At 40.5% G+C, this 21118-nt stretch overlaps 1 protein-coding gene across 2 annotated transcripts in view; it reads right to left on the bottom strand.

The window, feature by feature from the left end:
- Positions 1-16085: 16085 nt before the first annotated feature.
- The window catches only part of Ctdspl2 (CTD small phosphatase like 2), a 51359-nt gene continuing 46326 nt past the window's right edge, over positions 16086-21118 (bottom strand). For both annotated transcript variants that reach the window (XM_048459480.3, XM_048459479.3), the window contains exon 13: positions 16086-20836. In XM_048459480.3, the coding sequence (XP_048315437.1) occupies positions 20771-20836 (66 nt within the window). In that variant the 3' untranslated portion in view covers positions 16086-20770. The remainder of the gene's footprint in view (positions 20837-21118) is intronic.

Here is a 21118-nt window from a genome sequence, read left to right on the forward strand (position 1 = left end):
CTCTTTGCATGGGAAATGGAACTCAATGCCTAAAATTAACTTCTCAAGTATGGCTATCCACAATCAATACTACCCAGGATTATCATACATGTTTTATATGCATCAAGCATCTGGTTTTAAAGGGCAGGAGATTAATGATACTACTTCCATAAGACTACCATTCTGTGAGATGTGGGTTACCAACAAGGAATCTGATTGGGTGCATTGGCAACAGTTTATGAGTGAGAATCCTCGAGTGTTAATTAATATCTCCCCAGGAGACATCATAGACTGGAACCGTTTTGGCCCCGCTCAAGGAAAATATTCTCACTCAGAGCTAAGATGGACACGGTATAATTTGAATGGAACTGTAGAAATTAGTGCTTCTTTTTAATGAACCTATCCGATGGCATGGAGTTGGAATGGCAGGTCCTCTCCTGCAATCTGGCACTTCAATTCAGACTAACTTGTGGAAACTGGCAAGTGCCTTCCACCCTCATAAGGCATGGGAAGAAAATTAAACATTAAGGATGATAAATATAATTTGTCTTTTAAACTAAATCAGAGCCATCCTTTTCTGGTATGCTCTTAAATTGTACTTTTGAGAGTTTATTTATTCTTAGAGCAAGACATATAATCTGAATACCCATGAAGTTACTGAGGCCATGGCAAGACTCTTTTGTGATGACTCTGGTACAGAAACTCGCTGAGAAAATATTGAAAAAAAAAAAACACGTCAAATTGTTAGACTGTGTAGGCAAAGACTGCTCTTTCCTTTCCCTTCCGCCCAGACCCAAATAATCACACAGAAATTATACTAATTACAACACTGCTTGGCCAATGACTTAGGCATATTTCTAGTTGGCTCTTACATCTTTTTTCCCCCGTGAGACAGGGTTTCTCTGTAGTTTTGGAGCCTGTCCTGGAACTAGGTTTTGTAGACTAGGCTGGCCTCGAACTCACAGAGATCCACCTATCTCTGCCTCCCGAGTGCTGGGATTAAAGGCATGCACCACCACTGGACAGCAGCTCTTACATCTTAAGATTAACCCATTTCTATTAATCTGTGTATCACGGGGCTATTGCCTACCAGTAAGAATCCAGCATGTCCTTCTACTTTGGCAGCTACATGACATCTCTCTGACTATGCCGACTCTCTCTATATCTCTTCCAGCCTGGCTATATTCTGCCCTGCTATAGGCTGAAACAGCTTCTTTATCTTATTTTCTTTATTTTAAGCAGTTGGAACAAAACAAATTCACAGCATACAGAAGAGAATCCCACATCAAGACTGGTTGTCACAATTGATTTGAGGATCATCGTATTGACAACTACAACAGCAATAGCTGTAATGATGGTTCATAAAGAAATCAAAACTATCTGGGCGGTGTTGGCGCATGCCTTTAATCCCAGCACTCGGGAGGCAGAGGCAGGCAGATCTCTGTGAGTTAGAGGCCAGCCTGGTCTACAAGAGCTAGTTCCATGACAGGCTCCAAAAGCTACAGAGAAACTCTGTCTTGAAAAACCAAAAAAAAAAAAAACCAAAAAAACAAAAAAACAAAACAAAACAAAACAAAAAACCAAAAAAACCAAAAAAAGGAAAAAATTAAAACTACTGAATTTGTTAGAGACTGGCATAAATATTCATCAGAACTATGAACTGAACAAAATAAAATTGATAATGAGATAATGAGTGAATTAGCTGAGTTAAGATAAGTTGTTATATTGTTAGGGGTTCAGTTAGAAATTTTTAAGGAGCAGATGAAATTAAAATGTGATTGGAATGTTTCTTATTGTATTATACTCTTAAGATTTAATGACAGGGAGCTGGAGAGATGGCTCAGTGGTTAAGAGCATTGCCTGCTCTTCCAAAGGTCCTGAGTTCAATTCCCAGCAACCACATGGTGGCTCACAACCATCTGTAATGAGGTCTGGTGCCCTCTTCTGGCCTTCAGGCACACACAGAATATTGTATACATAATAAATAAATAAATAAATATTAAAAAAATTAATGACAGCAAATATGATTGGGATCAGGTTTAGACGTATTTGATGGTGTTAGGTATTTCTTAAAATGAGCCTCTCCACCAACACAAATAATTCCAATTGAACAGAATTAAATGAATTAAAAGATGCCCATGTTCAATGGAATGCTCCTGGGTGGCACTAGGAAAGCGTGAAGAGGGGAAGAGAGGAAAGGGGAAACCACACAAAAACCAGAGACCATGTGTTCATTCTCTGGGGAGCAATTTAAATAGCCTGTGGGAGTGGTCTTGCCCTCTCTGGAGAGGGTTTACCATTTGGTGGACTTTTTTGACCCTCCCTGGGGAGGGGTCACTGTTTGGTGGGCTTTTTTGACCCTCCCTGGGCAGGGGTCTTATTCGAGGAGCCAGGGTGAAGCTCCCAGCCAAACAATCTGGACTTTTTCTATAAAGGGGTATTAGGGAGCTGGGGTGATGCTTTCAACCAAACAGATGGGTCACACTAATTCTTCTCAAATTTACAGAAAGAAATAAGGGAGACTTTTACAAAAAAAGATACCTGATATGACAGGAATAGATATTATGGAAAGTCTTCCCGATACCATAGCTTCATTCAACCCTATGAATCATTTTATCAGAATTCTTATTGGAGTAGGCATTGCTCTTTTCCTAGCAATAATAGCCTTATTTGTTTTAAGATGTGTTTTGGCCTACTTATATAAAATTGTAAGTCAGATAGATAGAAAAAAAAGCTGTATAACCTTTGAAAATTAAATTTCGAAGAAAGAAAGGAAAAAGGGGAGATCTGTGGTATAATGTCCCACTTACCTGGTGCCAGAGGGATAGCAAGTAACCCCCACTAGCCATGAAGTCTATACTTGGCCTGGCTCCAGAGTTTTCACACAGCCTCTAGGCCTTCCTCTGTGTTACAAATACCTTTCGAATACCTATGTGAATCTTAACTGAGAGTTTCCCATGGATACAAAGCCTATGCAAAACTTCCCTTAGAGGGATGGAGAGATGGCTCAGCGGTTAAGAGCACTGCCTGCTCTTCCAGAGGCCTTGAGTTCAATTTCCAGCAACCACATGGTGGCTCATATTCCCAGCAACCACATGGTGGCTCATGATCATAATAAAAGGTGGACCATAATGAGATATGGTTCCCTCTTCTGGCCTACATGGATAAATGCAGGCAGAACACTATATACATAATAAATAAATCTTAAAACAACAACAACAAAAAACTTGGTTTAGTGAAAACCCAGAAAAGCCTGGTACCTCATAAATCAAGTATTTGCACCTGGCATTGTATTGTCAGAAGCTTTAATCAGTTTGGCTGCTTTTGGTTGCATTTTGGGGGAAAAAGGGGGAATTTCGAGACAAGGTTTCTCTGTAGAACAAACTGTCTCCACTGTCTCTCATGCGCTGCCAGTTGTCTCCCTGCCCGGGACCAGCCACTTTCGGAGACCTGCAGCATGGTCTTATGGCATACCCATCTGTCTCTCTCCTCATGGCCTGCTGCAGCCACCCGGGGAACCATGCTATCCCTGCCTGGGACTGGCTGCTCTCAGAACTGCTGTTCACTGCCCACTGTCGCTGCTCAGTGACCTGCAGCATTTCTGCCTCTGCAGCCACTGGGGATCCTACAACATTTTTAATTCATCCATTACAGCCAGCCTGGTCTACAAAGTAAGTACCAGGACAGCCAGGGCTACATAGAAACTCTGTTTTGAAAAAACAAACAAACAAAACAAATAACAAAAAATTAATTTTTACCAGTTGTGATGATCCAGGCCTGTCTCCCAGCAATCTTGATGCAGAAGCCAAAAGAGCTCAAGTTTCAGGTCAACCTGGGCTACATATCAAGAGACACTGTCTGAAGGAATAAATAGTAAATAACATTGCTTCCTTCCAAGTAAAATCTCTTCAATGACTTCTTATTTATTTTTAGAAAAGCACCCACTTCTTGGCCTGGGAACGTAGCTTTGTTGGCAGAGTGCTTGTCCAGCATGCACAAGGCCCTGAGCTCCATCCCCAACACCACATCAATGATGTGGCCGCGTACAGGAGATGGAGGCAGGAGGCTCGGAAGAGCAAGGTCATCCTTGACTACACAGTGAGTTTTGAGGCCAGCCTGGGTTACATGGCCCATAAGCCCTTCCTAGATTGTTCTGCCTCCTTTCAGACACAGGCTGGCCCATTCTTTTCTCACTCTTGTTCTTTTCCTTCCTCTGTCTCTGCTTCCCCCTGTGCTACCCTCCCTCCGTCCTTTAGCCCTTCACTGCTGAGGCTACTCTTTCTCTCTGGGAGCTTTAGAGTCGCTGCTATTTCTCCCCACACTCCGCATGGTTGGCCTCTCCTCCTTCACAGCAGAGCCGAATGTCACCTTTGCAGAAATCCCTTCTGGGAGCTGGGCGTGTAGCTAAGTTAATAGAGTGCTTGCCTAGCGTGCAGAAGGCTTGAATTCAGTTCCTAGCACCATGCAGGGTGCCACACGCCTGCAAAGCACCTTCCCATTTGCTCTTCATCTCCTCGTTCTGTTTTCTGGTTTTGTCACAGCATGTGTTCTGTGATGATGATCTTGTTTCCTGTCTGAGGTAGGGGAGGGGGCTTATACAAGGTCTTGTACTGTTGAGTTCAGGTTATTCTGGAACTTGCTAGGTAGTTGTTGATTTCCACTCTAGATTCATCCTTCTGTCTCTGCTTCTCAACTAGATGGGGGTTGCAGGCCTCTGTGCCGTCACATGTAACTCTTTGTGTTCTTTGTTGTTGTATTCCCAGTACCTGGCACATAGTAAATGCTCAATACATTTTCTTAGAAATGATTCAATGATCCCTCTTACAATAAAGAATACAGAACAAATTGTTTGAACACACAGATATTGAGTAAATGTCTAATATTCTTTGTGTAGTTTTATATTCCAATTCTGGGTATATACGATGCATGTGAATATGCAATACTATAGGCTATGGCATATTCTTCTAGTGACTCAGATGCTCTGCTTTTATTGACTTTGTGCCTTGTGCTGTGCATATGGGAAACTGTGCAGCTGCTCTCTCCTTTCCTGGAAATTGCTGTAGTACACAGTAGCTGATGAGCGCCTCAAAGCCATGTCTGCTGTCTTACCATACCAGATAACATACAGGCCTAGTAGACTTAGAAGCAAATTAACTAAAGCTCTTGAACCTATAGTCCAGGGTCCCTTGTTCTATGGACCTCTTCTCATTTTCCCAAAGCCTTCCAAATAGTATGTGCTTCAAGGTAGATATAGTTGAGACCTGTCCCTAAGTGGAGTATAAGCAACCCAGTAAAATCATCAAATGTGTGTTAACTCCTCTCTAGTGTTGTCTCCCCAGGGAGCAGTAGTTAAGCCTTATATCATTGTTTTACTTGAATCTGGACCCTTATAGTTTCTGTTTGAATTATTGAAATATACAGAAACATAATCCTAAGCTATAAAGTGACCTGGAGCCTACCTGTATTACTTAGAGTGCTCTTGTAGATGCCAACTGCTCTTTAAGAAGTCTGTTATTGAGCTGCAGAGATGGCTCAGAAGTTAAGAACCCTGACTGTTCTTCCAGAGGTCCTGAGTTCAATTCACAGCAATTCTTTGGTGGGCTCATTACCGTAATGAGATCTGGTGCCCTCTTCTGGCCTACAGGGTTACATGCAGGCAGAACACTGTACATATAACAAATAAATCTTTTAAAAAAAAATGTCTGTTGTTTTGTTTTTCTGAGACTAGGTCTCACATAGACCAGATTGGCTCCAGACTCACTAAATGTAGGTGCAGATGGCCTTGAACTATTCTGATCTTCCTCCCTCTATGTCCCAAGTATTTGGATGACAGTTATGCACCACCATACCTAACTCACCTAAGAATTGTTTTCTTTTCTTCCCTTTGGTTTTTCGAGACACGGTTTCTCTGTTTAACAGTCCTGGTTGTCCTCACACTCACAGAGATCCACCTGCCTTTGCCTCCTAAGTGCTAGGATTAAAGGTGTGTGCCACCACCTCCCAGCATGTAAGAATTCTTAAGATTACAAGAGGCCTTGCCTCAGAAATAAAAGAAAAAATGGGTTTGGAGGGGCTGGAGAGATGGCTCAGTGCTTAAGAGCGCTGCTTGCTCTTCCAAAGGTCCTGAGTTCAATTCCCAGCAACCACATGGTGGCTCACAACCATTTGTAAAGGGATCTGGTGCCTTCTTCTGGCCTGCAGGCATACAGCAGAATACTAAGAATACTGTATACATAATAAATAAATAAATCTTTTTTAAATGGGTTTGGAGGAGTCAGAGTGTGTATTAGTTCCTTTTCTCACCAAACTACCTGATAACATCATTCTGAAAGTTTGATTTGTAATTCAGGGAACCACAGTCCAAGTCAGGAAAAGCACAGCGCTGTGGCAAGAGCACAAGGCAGCTGGTTACAGGAAGCCGAGCAATGAAGACTTGTAAGCTGTTTGCATGTTTATACAGTCCGGAACCCTAGCTCATGGAAATGGAATAGTGCTGCCCACAGTTAAGTGTAACGGCCCTAATGTCTTCTTCGGGGGAGGGGATGAGAAGGCATGATATCAACAAACACAGACACCGAGAGTCCAGTAAAAGGGATGGGGAATATTTGTTTATTTAACTATGGGGAAAACTTACATACCCTCCAGCACCCAGACTTTCCAATCCGTTGACATTGCATGGTCGCCCCTCATTGGCTTGGCACAATTAGAACCTCTGACAGCTCCTGTTTCTAGATCCTCAGACAGCATAGTATGGTTGACCCTCATTGACCAGGCATGGTCAGGACCCCTGACAGTGCCCAACAGACTCCAGGTTGCTCCTCTTGGCCTGGTAGGCCTTAACTTCCTACATATCCACCCTTTTTTATTTATTACATGGGTGCTCAGTAGGAGCCAGAGTTCTTTGCTCAGGTCTATCTGACCCCACCTCAGGAGGGCTCAGCGTCTGGACTGTGCTTGTCTGAGAACCTGCTGAACAAGCTCTTACCCATCATTGACTACTAACCTTCAAAGAACATTCATTCCTGGAGAGATGCCAGGGGTGGGGGCTAGGCAGTAGCCTTTTGAATTACAGAAAACCTGACTTGTATAACCTGTGGAGGATTGCAAGAAGGATGCCTAAAAGCCATTAACACCTGGAGTCACTTTAGCTGCTGTCCACTGGTGTTGGATCTGCTGCAGGAGACATTAAAAGGGAGTAATAATTAACAATACCACCCTGCCAATTAATGCATATGTGAGAGCATCCAGGAGGGATCAAATATCCTTTTTATATTATGCCAAACTTCTTTTAAAAATAAAAAAATCGAGGGGCTGGAGAGATGGTTCAGTGGTTAAGAGCACTGACTGCTCTTCCAGAGGTCCTGAGTTCAATTCCCAGCAACCCATGGTGGCCCACAACCATCTGTAATGAGATCTGGTGCCCTCTTCTGGCCTTTGGACACACATGGAAGGAATGCTGTACACAAATAAATAAATCTTTAAAAAAAATAAAAAATCCAATGGGCAGTGGTAGCACATACTTTTAATCCCAGCACTCAGGAGGCAGACAGGCAGATCTCTGTGAGTTCGAGGCCAGACTGTTCTACAGAGCAAGTTCCAGGACAGGCTCCAAAGCCTCAAAGAAACCCTGTCTCAAAAAAACAAAAAGAAAAAAAAAAAAAAGAGAGTCAAAGGCCATAACTTCTGCCTTTAATAAATCAATTTGTGTGGGGGGGGCATTGAGAACAAGAAAGAGGAGTTGTACATTACCCATCCTGGGTTATTCCCTCCTTGGCTGAAGCAGGCTGATCCATGGCCTGGTGTACATCTCTTACCGGGATCCATATTGGCGTTGTGGCAGTCTGAGGAAAAACACAAGCATTTCCTCTTCCAGGGGTTAGCAAGAGTGCTGGCAGCTGCCACTGGAGAGAGATAGAATCTCTCCAACTCACCAGGGGCAGGAGTGTGTTCCTTGGCAGAGACACCCAGTGCTTGTAGCTGGGCTGAGCCCCTTGTCATCAAAACTGAGAAAGTTCATATGGAAAGGACTTGTTAAGGCCAGATAAGGATCTCTCCTATCCTCCTGTGAGACAGTCCTGGCCAACAGCCCCATAAGAGCTCTGTTGGTTCTCTCCACAATGCCTTGTCCCTGTAGATTTCAGGGGATGCCAGCATATAGGAAATCTTCCAGGACCCAAGAATGATATTGAATTGTTGAGAGGCACATGCAGGGCCATTATCAGTCTTAAGTTACAGTATCCCCATAACTACCATGGCCAACTTAAGGGCCTTGATAGCATTGGCAGCTTTCACCCCAAAAAGGACAAGGGCATAAACAAAAGAGGAATAGGTATCTATTATAACATGACAGGAGGCAGAGGCAGGTGGATCTCTGTGAATTTGAGGCCATCCTGGTCTACAGAACAAGTTCTAGGACAGGCACCAAAGCTACGCAGAGAAACCCTGCCTCGCAAAACAAAAAACAAACAAACAAAAGGATGTATGTTTGATGTATCCATAATAGAGGCCCAGATTGCCATAATACTCCCCAAAGACCCTGGGTGTCCAGAGGGTCATTGCCAGCAAAGACTTCTGAGGGACATGGCATGTGGGCTAGAGATCTTTTGTAGTAGATCTCTAGGCTCATGAGTAAGCCTATCCTTGACAAGCAGGCAGGTGAGGCCCTCCAACAATAAAAAGAAGTGTCTCAGCCAGGTGGTAGTGGCACACGCCTTTAATCCCAGCCCTTGGGAGGCAGAGGTAGGCCAATATCTATAATGCCAGCCTGGTCTACAGAGTAAGTTCCAGAACAGCCAAAGCTACACCGAGAAATCCTGTCTTGAAAAACAAAAAACAAACAAACAAACAAAAAAAAAGTGTCTCATCTCTTGATTGGGAATGGGCAGAAAGGGTTTAAGCCAATTATAACCATGCCATATAATTGCTGTAATTTTGAGTACAATTCCTTCATTTCCAATTTAAAGGAAAGGGGCAAACCTGCTTAGCAGTGGAAAAGCCTAAATATGCAAAGTGGAGGGGGGTACCAAATGAACCTTATCTGGCACCACCATCTGATGTAATGAGATCTTTTAACACTTTTTTGACAGTCCGTTGCAGATAGATTGCATCCAGACATGCCAGAAGATCATCCATGTAATAGATTAAGAGGAAATTTTGGGAATATTCCCCAAGACCTGAGAAACATATAACTGGCAGATTGAGAGGCTATTCTTCATTCCCAGAGGTTATACAGTCCATTGATATCTCTTGGCTGGTTTATGCATATTAGACTCCCATACTGTAAAGGTAAAGCAGTCTCTATCCTGTGGTGCTAGAGGAATTTGAAAAAAGAAATATTTTTTTTTTTACATTTTTTATTGAGCACTACATTTTTTCTCTGCTCCCCTCCCTGCCTCTCTCCTCCCCTCTTCAATCTTCCCCCAAGGTCCCCATGCTCCCAATTTACTGAGATCTTGTCTTTTCTTCTTTCTACTTCCCATGTAGATTAGCTCTATGTAAGTCTCTCTTATTGTCCTCATTATTGTCTAAGTTCTCTGTGACTGTGGTTTGTAGGCTGACTTTCTTTGCTTTATGTTTAAAAACCACCTATGAGTGAGGACATGTGATAATTGTCTTTGTGTCTGGGTTATCTCACTCAAAATAATGTTTTCTAGCTCCATCCATTTTCCTGCAAAATTCAAGCTGTCATTACTTATTTCTGTTGTGTAGTACTCCATTGTGTAAATGTACCACATTTTCCTCATCCATTCTTCGGTCGAGGGGCATTTAGGTTGTTTCCAGGTTCTGGCTATGACAAACAAAGCTGCTATGAACATAGGTGAGCACATGTCCTTGTGGTACAATTGAGTATCCTTTGGATATATACCCAAAAGTGGTATTACTGGGTCTTGAGGAAGGTTGTTTCCCAATTTTCTGAGAATTTGCCACACTGACATCCACAGGGGTTGTACCAAGCTTGCATTCCCACCAGCAATGCAGAAGTGTTCCCTTTCCCCCACAACCTCTTCAGCATAAGTTGTCATCAGTGTTTTTTATTTTGGCCATTCTTACAGGTGTAAGATGGAATCTCAGAGTTTTGATTTGCATTTCTCTGATGGCTAAGATTGTTGAACATTTCCTTAAATGTCTTTCAGTCATTTTAGATTCCTCTGTTGACAGTTCTCTGTTTATGTCTGTACTCCATTTTTTTTTATTGGATTATGTGATCTTTTGGTGTCCAATTTCTTGAGTTCTTTGTATATTTTGGAGATCAGACCTCTGTCTGATGTGGGGTTGGTGAAGATCTTTTCCCATTCTGTAGGCTGTCGTTTTGTCTTGTTGACCATGTCCTTTGCTTTACAGAAGCTTTTGTTTCAGGAGGTTCCATTTATTAATTGTTTCTCTCAGTGTCTGTGCTGCTGGGGTTATATTTAGGAATATATATATGAATAAATATATTCCTATATTTAGGAAGTGGTTCCCTGTGCTAATGCATTCAAGTGTACTTCCCATTTTCTCTTCTATAAGGTTCAGTGTGGCTGGCTTTATGTTGAAGCCTTTGATCCATTTGAACTTGAGTTTTGTACATGGTGATAGCTATGGGTCTCTATTTTCATTCTTCTACATGTTGATATTCAGTTATGCCAGCACCACTTGTTAAATATGCTTTCTTTTTTTCCATTTGATATTTTTTGCTTTATCAAAGATCAGGTGTTCGAAGATGTGTGGATTGATATCCGGATCTTCTTTTCAGTTCCATTGGTCCTCCTGTCTGTTCTTATGCCAATACCAGGCTGTTTTCAGTACTGTAGCTCTGTAGTAGAGTTTGAAGTCAGGGATTGTGATGCCTCCATAAGTTCTTTTATTGTACAGGATTGTCTTGGCTATCCTGGGTTTTTTGCTTTTCCATATGAAGTTGAATACCGTTCTTTCGAGGTCTTTGAAGAATTTTGCTGGAATTTTGATGGGCATTGCATTGAAGAAAAAAGAAACCTTTAATGTCAAAAACTAAAATATAGTAAGGTGGAGGAATAGCACTAGAGTGAGGGAGGCCTTGTTGCATGAACCCCATTTTTTCCATTTGATCACTAATTGCATGGAGATCCTTCAGGAGGCGATAGCGTCCTGATCTCCTGGGAATAACAAATAGGGGGTATTATGTTTTGTGGTTGGCTCTATGTGCCCTATCTTTAGCTGTTTGCAGCTAATTCCTTTAGAATTGTCAGCTTTGGTTCAATTACAGGCCACTGTTTCACCCGGAAGTCTTAATTAGAGAGCCATGTCAATGGGATTGGGAGGAGCCTCAGTCGTGGTGGATTTCTGAGGGGCAGTGGCAGTGGCCCTTAGAATTGGGAGTACGACGTGTGTAGGATTGTGATGGACCAAACCTGTCTTGTCTTGTCTTTTCTTTCTTTCTTTCTTTTTTTTTTTGTAGACCAGGCTGGCCTCGATCTCACAGAGATCTGCCTGCTTCTGCCTCCCAAGTGCTGGCATTAAAGGTATGCATCACCACTGTCTTTTCATGGACCTGAAGATTAGCGAAGAAAACCCTATCGTCAATAGTTAGGACAGCACCCATATCCTCCAGGATGTCTCTGCCACAGAGGTTTCTCAGTACCGTAGAATCGATAGGGTGAATGGCTTCCTTGTTGCCATCAAGATCGTTCCAATGGACCAGACAGGTGGTAAGTTTTGAACCCTGTTGGCCTCCTTCTCCACCAAAACAGAAAAAAGTGCCTTCTTAACCGAATAGGTGAACAAATACGACAGATGATACAAAAGAATGGGGATCCCAACTTTTTTATTTTTAAGATTTATTTATTATGTATACAGTGCTCTGCTTGCAAGTATGCTCACACACCAGAACTGGGCACCAGACCTCATTACAGATGGTTGTGAGTCATCATGTGGTTGCTGGGAATTGAACTCAGGACCCCTGGGAGAGCAGCCAGGACTCTTAACCTCTGAGCCATCTCTCCAGCCTAGGGGTCCCAACTCTTACCTGCTGAAGGCACCCAGGAGCCTTCTCGCCGAAACGACACCATATTGGGGGTGCTGTGTAGCATTGCAAGTGAGAAGAGTGAAATGACTAGAACCTGTTCCAGGCAAAACCCCAAAATTATAGCTGCAATGAAAACAAAGGACGCTGACCAGGTGACCTCAACACCAATGTTAGAAGTCCCTGTCCCGGGTGACAGATGTTGCTGGGCATCTTCCACAGGGGAGGGGTGAGACACTGGGAGTACAGCTAAAGGGATGTTGCAGACTCATTTAACAGGGAAAAACTTATATACCTTCCCAGCACCCAGGCATTCCAATCTGTTGGCATTGCGTGGTCGCCCCTCATTGGCTAGGACCCATCAGGACCTCTGACTGTGCTAGGCAGACTCCAGGTTGGCTCCTCTTGGGCTTTAGACTTTAACTTCCTACAGTTAAGTTTAATTTTGCCTAACCTCTGTTAACCTAACTTGCCTAATCCCTGACAAGCACATCCAGGACAATTCTAGATCCAATTGGCAGTATTAAGCATCCCAAGGTACTATGTAAAGTACGTGCACTATTGGCCACCTCTTCATTGCAGGATTGTCCCATAGTGGACATGTTGCTTTTTCTAAAACTGCTGTGCCCTTTATTTAGTCCTTAAAAATGATCTATTCATTGTGCTCTCTGGGACAGTTTCTCAACCTGTGGGTCATGACCCTTTTAGGATCATCTATCAGATATCCCACATCTTAGATACTTCTATTTTGTTTCATAAAAGTAGCAAAATTACAGTTATGAAGTAGCAACAAAATAAGCTTATGGTTGGGGTCACCACAACATGAGCCTGTATCCACTGCTCTAGGGGAACCCTAAATCCACAAGGGACAGCACAATTATCCCTCATCTGTGGAAGACTGGTTTGGCCCTTCAGCCTACGGGTAGCAAAATCTGTGGATTCTCAAGTCCTTTATATAAAATGACATAGAATTGTATAAAACTACACCATCCGCCATACTCTGCAAATCACCTCTGTATTACTAATACCCAATAAAATGAAAATGCCATGTGATTATACTGTATAACTTAGAAAACAAAAAGTCAACAACTTTGGACTATTCCTGCTCTACAGTGTAACAGCCCTGGCTGTCCTGGAACTCGCTCTGTAGACCAGGCTGGCCTCCAACTCACAGCATCTGCCTGCCTCTGCCTCCTGAGAGCTGGGATTAAAGGCATGTCACCACACCCAGCAAAAAATAAAATTGTATTGAACATATTGAAATTTCTGCTTCCAGCTTGGGGGTGTAACCCACTGGTAGGACACTACTTTCCAAGCATACTAGACTTGATCTCTAACAATACAGAACAAAGAAACTCTTCCCTTTTGTCTCAAAACAAGGGCTTGCCTCCTTGTTTTGAGACAAAATCTTGCCATATCTATATAGTGCAATCTATCCTTGAATTTAGGATAAGCCTTTTACCACAGCCAGCCCCACCCCGTGCTAGGATTAAAGCAAATTTAACCCCCCAACCCCCGTTCAAGGAGACTTGTTATTAAAGCTATCGAATAAATGATAGCAGAAAGGAATCCAGTTTTCTTGGCTGTTTTTTTTTCCCCCCCTTCCAAGACAGGGTTTCTGTTTTATCCCCAGCTGTCCTGGAACTTGCTCTGTACACCACTCTCTAGGCTGCTTTTTAAAGTGTTCTGAGTACCAGACTTACAATCTTATAAAGAAGAAACAGGAAGGGTTGAAGAACAGACTTCAATTGCAAGTACAGCCAAATTCAATTTTTTTAAGAATTCCCTTCAGAGTTGTGATTCTTGCTTGTTGAGTTCCAGCAACTTGGAAGCTGAGGCAGGAGGATCACCAGTTTAGAGGTGACCTGAGTAACACAGACTCATTTGAAAAAAAATATTTCTATGATTTGATACAGAAACAGCTAATTGATTTTTTACCCTTTAACCCCAAACCAAATCCACTCAAGAATCATGACATAAACATTAGCCTCTGGAATGGGGGAGGGGGACTCACTCAGTAGAACACTTGCCTAGCATGCTCAAGGCTCAAGTCCTAGCACCAAAAATAAGGTGGAGGGAAAAAAGCATCTGCCTCAAACTCTTCCTTTTGGGGATGCCAGGAAGCTCCAGTTCTAGACTAATTTTCCATTTCTGTCTAGCCAGAGGAATAAACCTGCCTGTTTTAAAAAAGTCCAAGATTCAGACAGTAAACTATGCTCTGACCAGTCTTAACAATCTGATGGCATTAGCAGTGCCTCCAGCTTTTGAAGAAAGGGAATACTCTTTCTGAACTCATATATGGCTCTGAAAAGGTTCCCTGTAGCAAGGGAACCTCCTGCTCCCACCTCCCCAGGTGCTGGCATTCCAGACGTGCACCACTATGCCAAGCTTTGCGTGGAGTCACGGAACTGGCTTGCTACTTTTCACTCCCCAGCAGTAAGCAATTAGAGAAGCTTACTCCTCCCTTGCTTGAACCCCTCCTGTCCTTTGAGAACTGTTTATAGGCACTAAGCTTATGGCAGTTACCAATTCTACAGACAGAAATCTTTGGTTTAGTAGTTGAGGAAAAAGAAAAACCTTAGTTTTAGGTACTAGGAATAGAACCCAGTCCTATACATTTCAAGCAAGAGAACTACAATAAGCTACATGTACAGGACTAGTAGTTTTTTTGAGACAGAATCTCAAGTATCCCAGTAGCCTTAAACCTGTTATGTAGTCAGGACAACCCTGGGATTACAAGTGTTTGCCACCATGATGGTTTTATTCCAAGCCAGAAACCAAACCCAGAGCTTTGTGCATGCAAGGTAAGCATTCTATCTACTAAAAGTAATCTGTCTTTAGGAAAGGTAGTACATTCATCAAATAGCTAAGTATCAGTTTATATGGTCGTTACTGAAATCTCTGAGGGCTGGCTCAATTTAGCTTTCAAGATGGCTTCTGGCACGGCAATGCCCTTCTTATTACCTACTTTGTTCACATTTTCTTTTTTAAAAGACTTATTATATGCAGGGTTCTTCCTGCATGTATGCCTTTAGGCCAGAAAAGGGCACCAGATCTCATTAGAGATGGTTGTAAATCACTATGTGGTTGCTGGGAATTGAACTCAAGACCTCTGGAAGAACAGCCAGTGCTCTTAACCTCTGAGCCATCCCCCCATTCACACTTTTTTTTTTTAACTAGTTAGTACTTTACACTGCTGAGAATTAAACCCAGGGTCTCACATCTGCTAGGTACCTATTACCCCATGCTGTTTCCCGTCTCTTCAATTTCTTCACCTACCCCCTAACTAAACACACTCATAACAAGTTCTCAACAACCATGGGTACCCTTTTAATTCCTAGTACTTGCCATGCATGCATATAGCCCAGGCTGCTATATGTGTGGTGCGATACCAGTTACTATTTCAAATACCATCCTTCAGAAGACCATCGACTTTGAAATCCCCATTCTTGCTGTTGACTGTTTTGTAGTCTGTGTTTACCTTTAGATTACTCAAAGGCAGGTATTAGTGTACCAGTTTTACAAATAAAAAATTGAGACTCAGGAAACTGAATTCAGATCAAGACTCTAATCAGCTTGTAAGAGTCCTCATCAAGCCCACCGCCCAAAGTTAACCCTTCTTTATCTGTATTGATCTCAGATATTTTCTCATTTGGGCTCACAGAAATGGCTAAAACTACAATGGAGTAATGGCAATTATGAGACATACATTCTATTCCCAGCTGTGACCTTTAGCTGCATAATGAAGAGTTCATTTGGAAGCAGCAGTTTCCTTCTAGTTTCAAAACTGGATACCTTTAGGCCCAGTCTATATGGTTTTATATTCCTTTTTACAATGGTATCTTTTAGACTGACTTACGAGCAAGTTTTGTATTTATGTACAATCATGACCACACAAGAATGCCAGCACACTGCAGGGCTACTTGAGTTTGGCTTTGGTTCACAGGCCCGACTTGACCTTGTTTCTGTACTGGTCTTTCCTCATCTGCAACCCACTCTGATCTTTACAGTATGTCCTAAGGTCAGTATTGAAAAGTAGTAAAGAACATGAAAACACTGAATACTTATATATATAAATAATACTCAAAATCTCGTTGTTTCTGATGGCCGATAAAACGTCAAAGAAAAGTACTTCCATAAAAGTTTTATTTGTCCCCACAACAACCCTGTGAGGTAGGGTGATCAGGGCGTCTGAAGATGAGAAAACTAAATCTACATTACTTGTTCACGGCTATACTGCATAGTAAATAAGTAGAAATTAAACTGAGATTTTTAAATGTCCATAACTTCATATTGATTCATGTGGAAATAAGTAGAGAGAATATTAACTCCTCCCTACCTTAATGCCAAAAGGACACTACCTTGAAAAATCCCATTTCAAAAGATGAAAGTAGCATTTCATTGCTCATTTCTACAAAGATTTATAAAATAAAAAAATAGTGAAATATTTTTAGTTACTATATATAATGGTCTCATTCAGGGACATGTCCTTCAGCTATGTAAATGATCAGCTATTCAGAGTTCTATAAATGCAAACTTTTTAAAAAAGTATGAATGACAAAAATAATAATGAGCAGTAGCCTCAATCTTCATTATTCCTCCTCGGATCTTGAATAAGTTCTGTGAAATCTGGTCCCAGGACTTAAAAAGAAAGAAAAGAAAAAAAAAAGGAAAAGGAAAAAAACTACCACAGAGAGATGACGGGTAAACTTTTGTAGCCTATTCTCAAACCACACTATTTAGAACAGGGACATACCAAAGTTGTCTATTTAAATTACTAGGAGAACTTTAAGAACGGAACTGTTCCCAGCCGTGCTCCTGACACAATGAGAAGGCTTCCCAGGGGCAGGCTTCAGGAGTTTGCAGTTCAAAAAGCTCCTCAGAGTAATTCTGATGAACATGCTGGTTTGGGAATCACTATGTATCTTAAAACAATAGTATTAAATCACAAACTAGAATAAACTTGCTCTCATTCCCTTAATTCTTTTTTTAAAAAGATCTCAAAATATGTTTGTTGACTAAATTGATTTACAATGAAATCTCAATTCAAGATAACAGAGAAACATTTTATAAAAATGTATGTGACTCGGATTTCAATAATTTAAGTAGGATTTGAATATAAGGAACTGAGTTTTAACTCTGACAACTTTTTAAGGTATTTTGTACAAATTCCTAGCAGGTTTTCAACTCAAGGGAAGACATGAAAAGCAATGGTATAATCAAATACATTAGCACTGAAGAAAAAAAAAATTCAAATACAGCCCATGAGAGGAATAAGAAAGTGAATGAATGACAACCTAAGGCCTCTTGGCCTTACATTTTTGTTCCCAGTCCACTCTTCCCCTATAAGGGGAAATAAAATAAACATTCTTTCCTAGTTCTTGGCATAGTTATTCGGTGGGTAACTATTCTAAGTTAATTTAGACATACAAGATTTAAAGAGGTAACAAATAAATACCTAGGAAGACAAAGAGGTCAGGTCACAAAACCTTAACTAGCTAGTGATGTAGTGTATAACACCATCATATCAGTACAAGGAAATGAAGGCTTCAGTGTCCTTTATGTGACTGACACAGACGTGGAAGAGATCCGATCCTTATGAAGAATCTGTGCTTGCTGTAAGACTTGTAGGAATAATGAAACACCTTCTTCACTGATGAGATGAAGTCTCTCTTACAGCCAAGTTGACAACAGAATAAGAATGAACTCCGTTAGAAGGCTGAATGAAGTAAAAGCTAGCAGAAAAAGTCATTGGCAAAAGGTAACTTAAAAAACAAAAAAACATTGTCAACCCTAAAAAAAAATTACCCCCAGAAATATATATATATGTATATATATATATATAAAACAATGTACACATCCATATCACTGACAGTTACAAGAAAATAGCCATTTATAGAAGTCACACAATGCTTTCAACAAGTCCCAATACAATTTTGGGAAACAAATAAAGCCATTGGATAAATAAATATACATACTAGCAAATATAAAACAATTTCTGGTTACGAATTGTCATCGATTCTCTTTTAGGACCCAGAAAAATGGTAGTAAATCTGGTCAGGACTACATATATTACATGGGATTAAAAAATACAACTAATTAAAACATCCTCTAACAATGATACAAATATTTAAAAGAATGTCTTAAAGTCAAACATTCATAACTGGAAATAGCACAATTTTAATAGGTCCTTAAGAGTTGTAATGTGTACACAGGTAGCTCGCTATGCCTCATGGATCCATTGCTCCTACATTTACTACAGGCATGTTAATTGTGTGCACTGACAGTTGGGTGCGTCTCAATTCAAAAACAACACACCTCCAAGTAACTAAATGGAAGTGTTCTACAGCTACCAACAAAGGAAAGATATGACTGGGATATAATCTACTGAGAAGGGAAATAGCTGGCTAAATTGTTTATTTGTAATTTGCTTTAAACTTTCTATCAATAACTTTAGAATTACCCAAATAAAGTAATGGAAACTAATGTATTAATTTGGTCATATAAACTTTCCCACATTGTGTTTTCTCTGTCATTCTTGAGTCATCTATCAGCTGACTTTAAAGGAGCCCTCCTCAAATGGGTCTGCTTTTATTATCAAAGTGCCCAGAGGCACAATGGTTTAAGTGTTTACATTTCCCCTTAAAGTTGTGGGAAGGGCTTTGAGACTATATTCACTTAGTCAGGAAAGCTTTCAACAATTATGTATGTCAAAAATTCAGATCCTGTACAGGTTCGGGGTTTGCTAAAGAAGCATAAAAACGATGGGGGTCAAGAAGAAATTAACTAGGTTCACAATTTTGAGCAAGAGCATATGTAAAGGTAACGTATGTACATTTTATTTCAAGAAAGACATAAGACAAACAGCATAAAGATGCCCAGGTGCCCTAAAGATAAATACATTTAAAAGATTCTCATTAAAATGAATCTGTAGTATTGTTCCTGCAAGCAAAATACCTTTTTTTAAAATTAAAAAAATCAGTATTCTGAATTGCAAATGCTTTTGCTTTTTTTTTTTTTGCAGAAAATCTGCCATGATTATTTTTTTTAACGAATAAGGATTTTCCACAAAACAGGCTTGCTCTACATGCTAGATTTTTAAACAGTTCAGTGACACAATATGCTAACTACATACATAACAGATAAGAAAACACTCAACCTGATGAAAAGTTAAAATCTTCATTAATACACTGAAAACTGACAACTCATGCCTTTAAAATCAAAAATACAAAAATTAAATGTTTTCCTAAAAAGATTTCCTTATTTTAAGGATTCATTTGAAAATGAAGCTGCATGTAATTTGTACAAGAAGTTGTACAAGTAAACAGGTAATATACATAAAAAATTAACTGACATACTCCTCAATTATCAGTTGTCCACCTTTAATTTCCAATACTGTACTTTCTTAACAAGCATACAAAATATCAAACTTCTCTTTAGAAAAAGTGCCGTTCTTTGACATCCTTTACACAAAAACAGTCTGAGCCTGCGGCATGTTAATGCAGTTGAGAGGCAAAGCATACTAACTCTTACAAATTCTACCTTCCATAAAAAGCCCCCTGAAAAGGAGATCACACGCCACTATAAAAATATCAACCTCTTGTGGTAGCTGCATTAGAGAACCAAGGCGTGACGACTATTCCCACACAGCACAGAAAACCGCTGTGAGCAGACTAACTGCACAGGTGGCTGGGAGTGTACTGAGCCACGGGGATGCATAGCTACTGTCAGGTACCAAGCCTGTTACACAGAGTTTTAAACTGATTGTAACCAAGAGTGTAACAGAGGGACCACTAGTCCATGCAAAGCAAATACTGAGTCACTGTGCTGAATACTTCATTCCTGGAGAAAACCAAAGGCAGCAGTAACTGAATCAAGCCCGACAGGAGACTGAACTCATTCTCCTCAACGGTGAGCACAGTGAAGTCTGAGGTATACCTTTATCCATTCCATGTGTGCCATTACAAGATATTACCATCTGGAATACATGTCATCACAATGGTTCAAATTGTTTGAATATTAGTCATTCATATATTCTTACCTACCCAGTCTCTTGATTTTTGAAGATTTTACCTACAGTAGAATATTACAGAACAAAATATAAATGCATGTTTTTTAAAAATGAAACTTACATGGACTAAAAGAGAATATTTTTAAACAAATATACAATATGCAGGCAGACAAAGCAGGAAAACGGCCATTCAAATGTGTGTGTGTGTATATATATGTATATATATATAAAAACCCAAAAACTAAAAATTGACTATTTCCAGAAAACTGAAGCGCCTCAACTAAAAGGAATGCATCATGAGAGTCTAATCTAATACAGGTCAGAAGTGTAAAAAGGTTATAAACCTGAACAGGAAAAATAAAACGACTTTTACTGGCCATTCCTGTTGAAATGAGAAAAGTAACAGAAAAGTGGCTACAAACCCACTGAGAGCACCACACAGAGGGAAAATGAAAGTCCACTTTCACCTCTGTTATTATCATAAAATCCTGTGTACTACAGGTCAGACTGCTGGTGGCAGAAAACAGAATTCTTTATAAACTGCAGATATCCTGTACATAGAAAGTTTCACTGGAGTTGTACCAGCTCTACAGACGCTTCTGTTTTAGCCTACCCACTGTGTGTTCACTCTGAGATAGATAGTCTCTCTCTGTAACCCTTGATTATTATTGGGCACCAAAGATAAGAAAAGCAAGACGGGGTACAAAAATGCAAAATTTCAACAGTAATGGCAATGTTTTTGTCTTAGTCCAAAGGGTCCTGCATTCTCTCTCCCCCCTCAGTGATCTGACAAGTCTCTGAACTTAATCTGGGGGCAGCAAATCATGCAAGCGAAATTTGTCTCTGATGTGAGGCCGGACATCTTCATTCTGTGTGGAGAAAAGATTATTTTTGAAAAGCCACATATTTCTAAGGTATGGTCCTATATAACACTCTTTACAGAGAAAGTGGACTACTTCTTTACTTCATGACACATTATTTTGCTTGCCAATTACAGTCAGTTTCTATAACCAATCTATAGATTCCTATCTGTACTGGCAGACTTTTCTTTGTCATTCATCTCTAAAAAAAACAATGTAAACTATTTAACTTAGCATTTACATCATACTAAATATTACTAAGAACTTTGAAGATAATTTTAAGGATTTGGG

Source organism: Myodes glareolus, chromosome 10 (genome assembly GCF_982192425.1).
Source record: "Myodes glareolus chromosome 10, mMyoGla1.1, whole genome shotgun sequence".
In the NCBI taxonomy this organism is placed as follows: Eukaryota; Metazoa; Chordata; class Mammalia; order Rodentia; family Cricetidae; genus Myodes; species Myodes glareolus.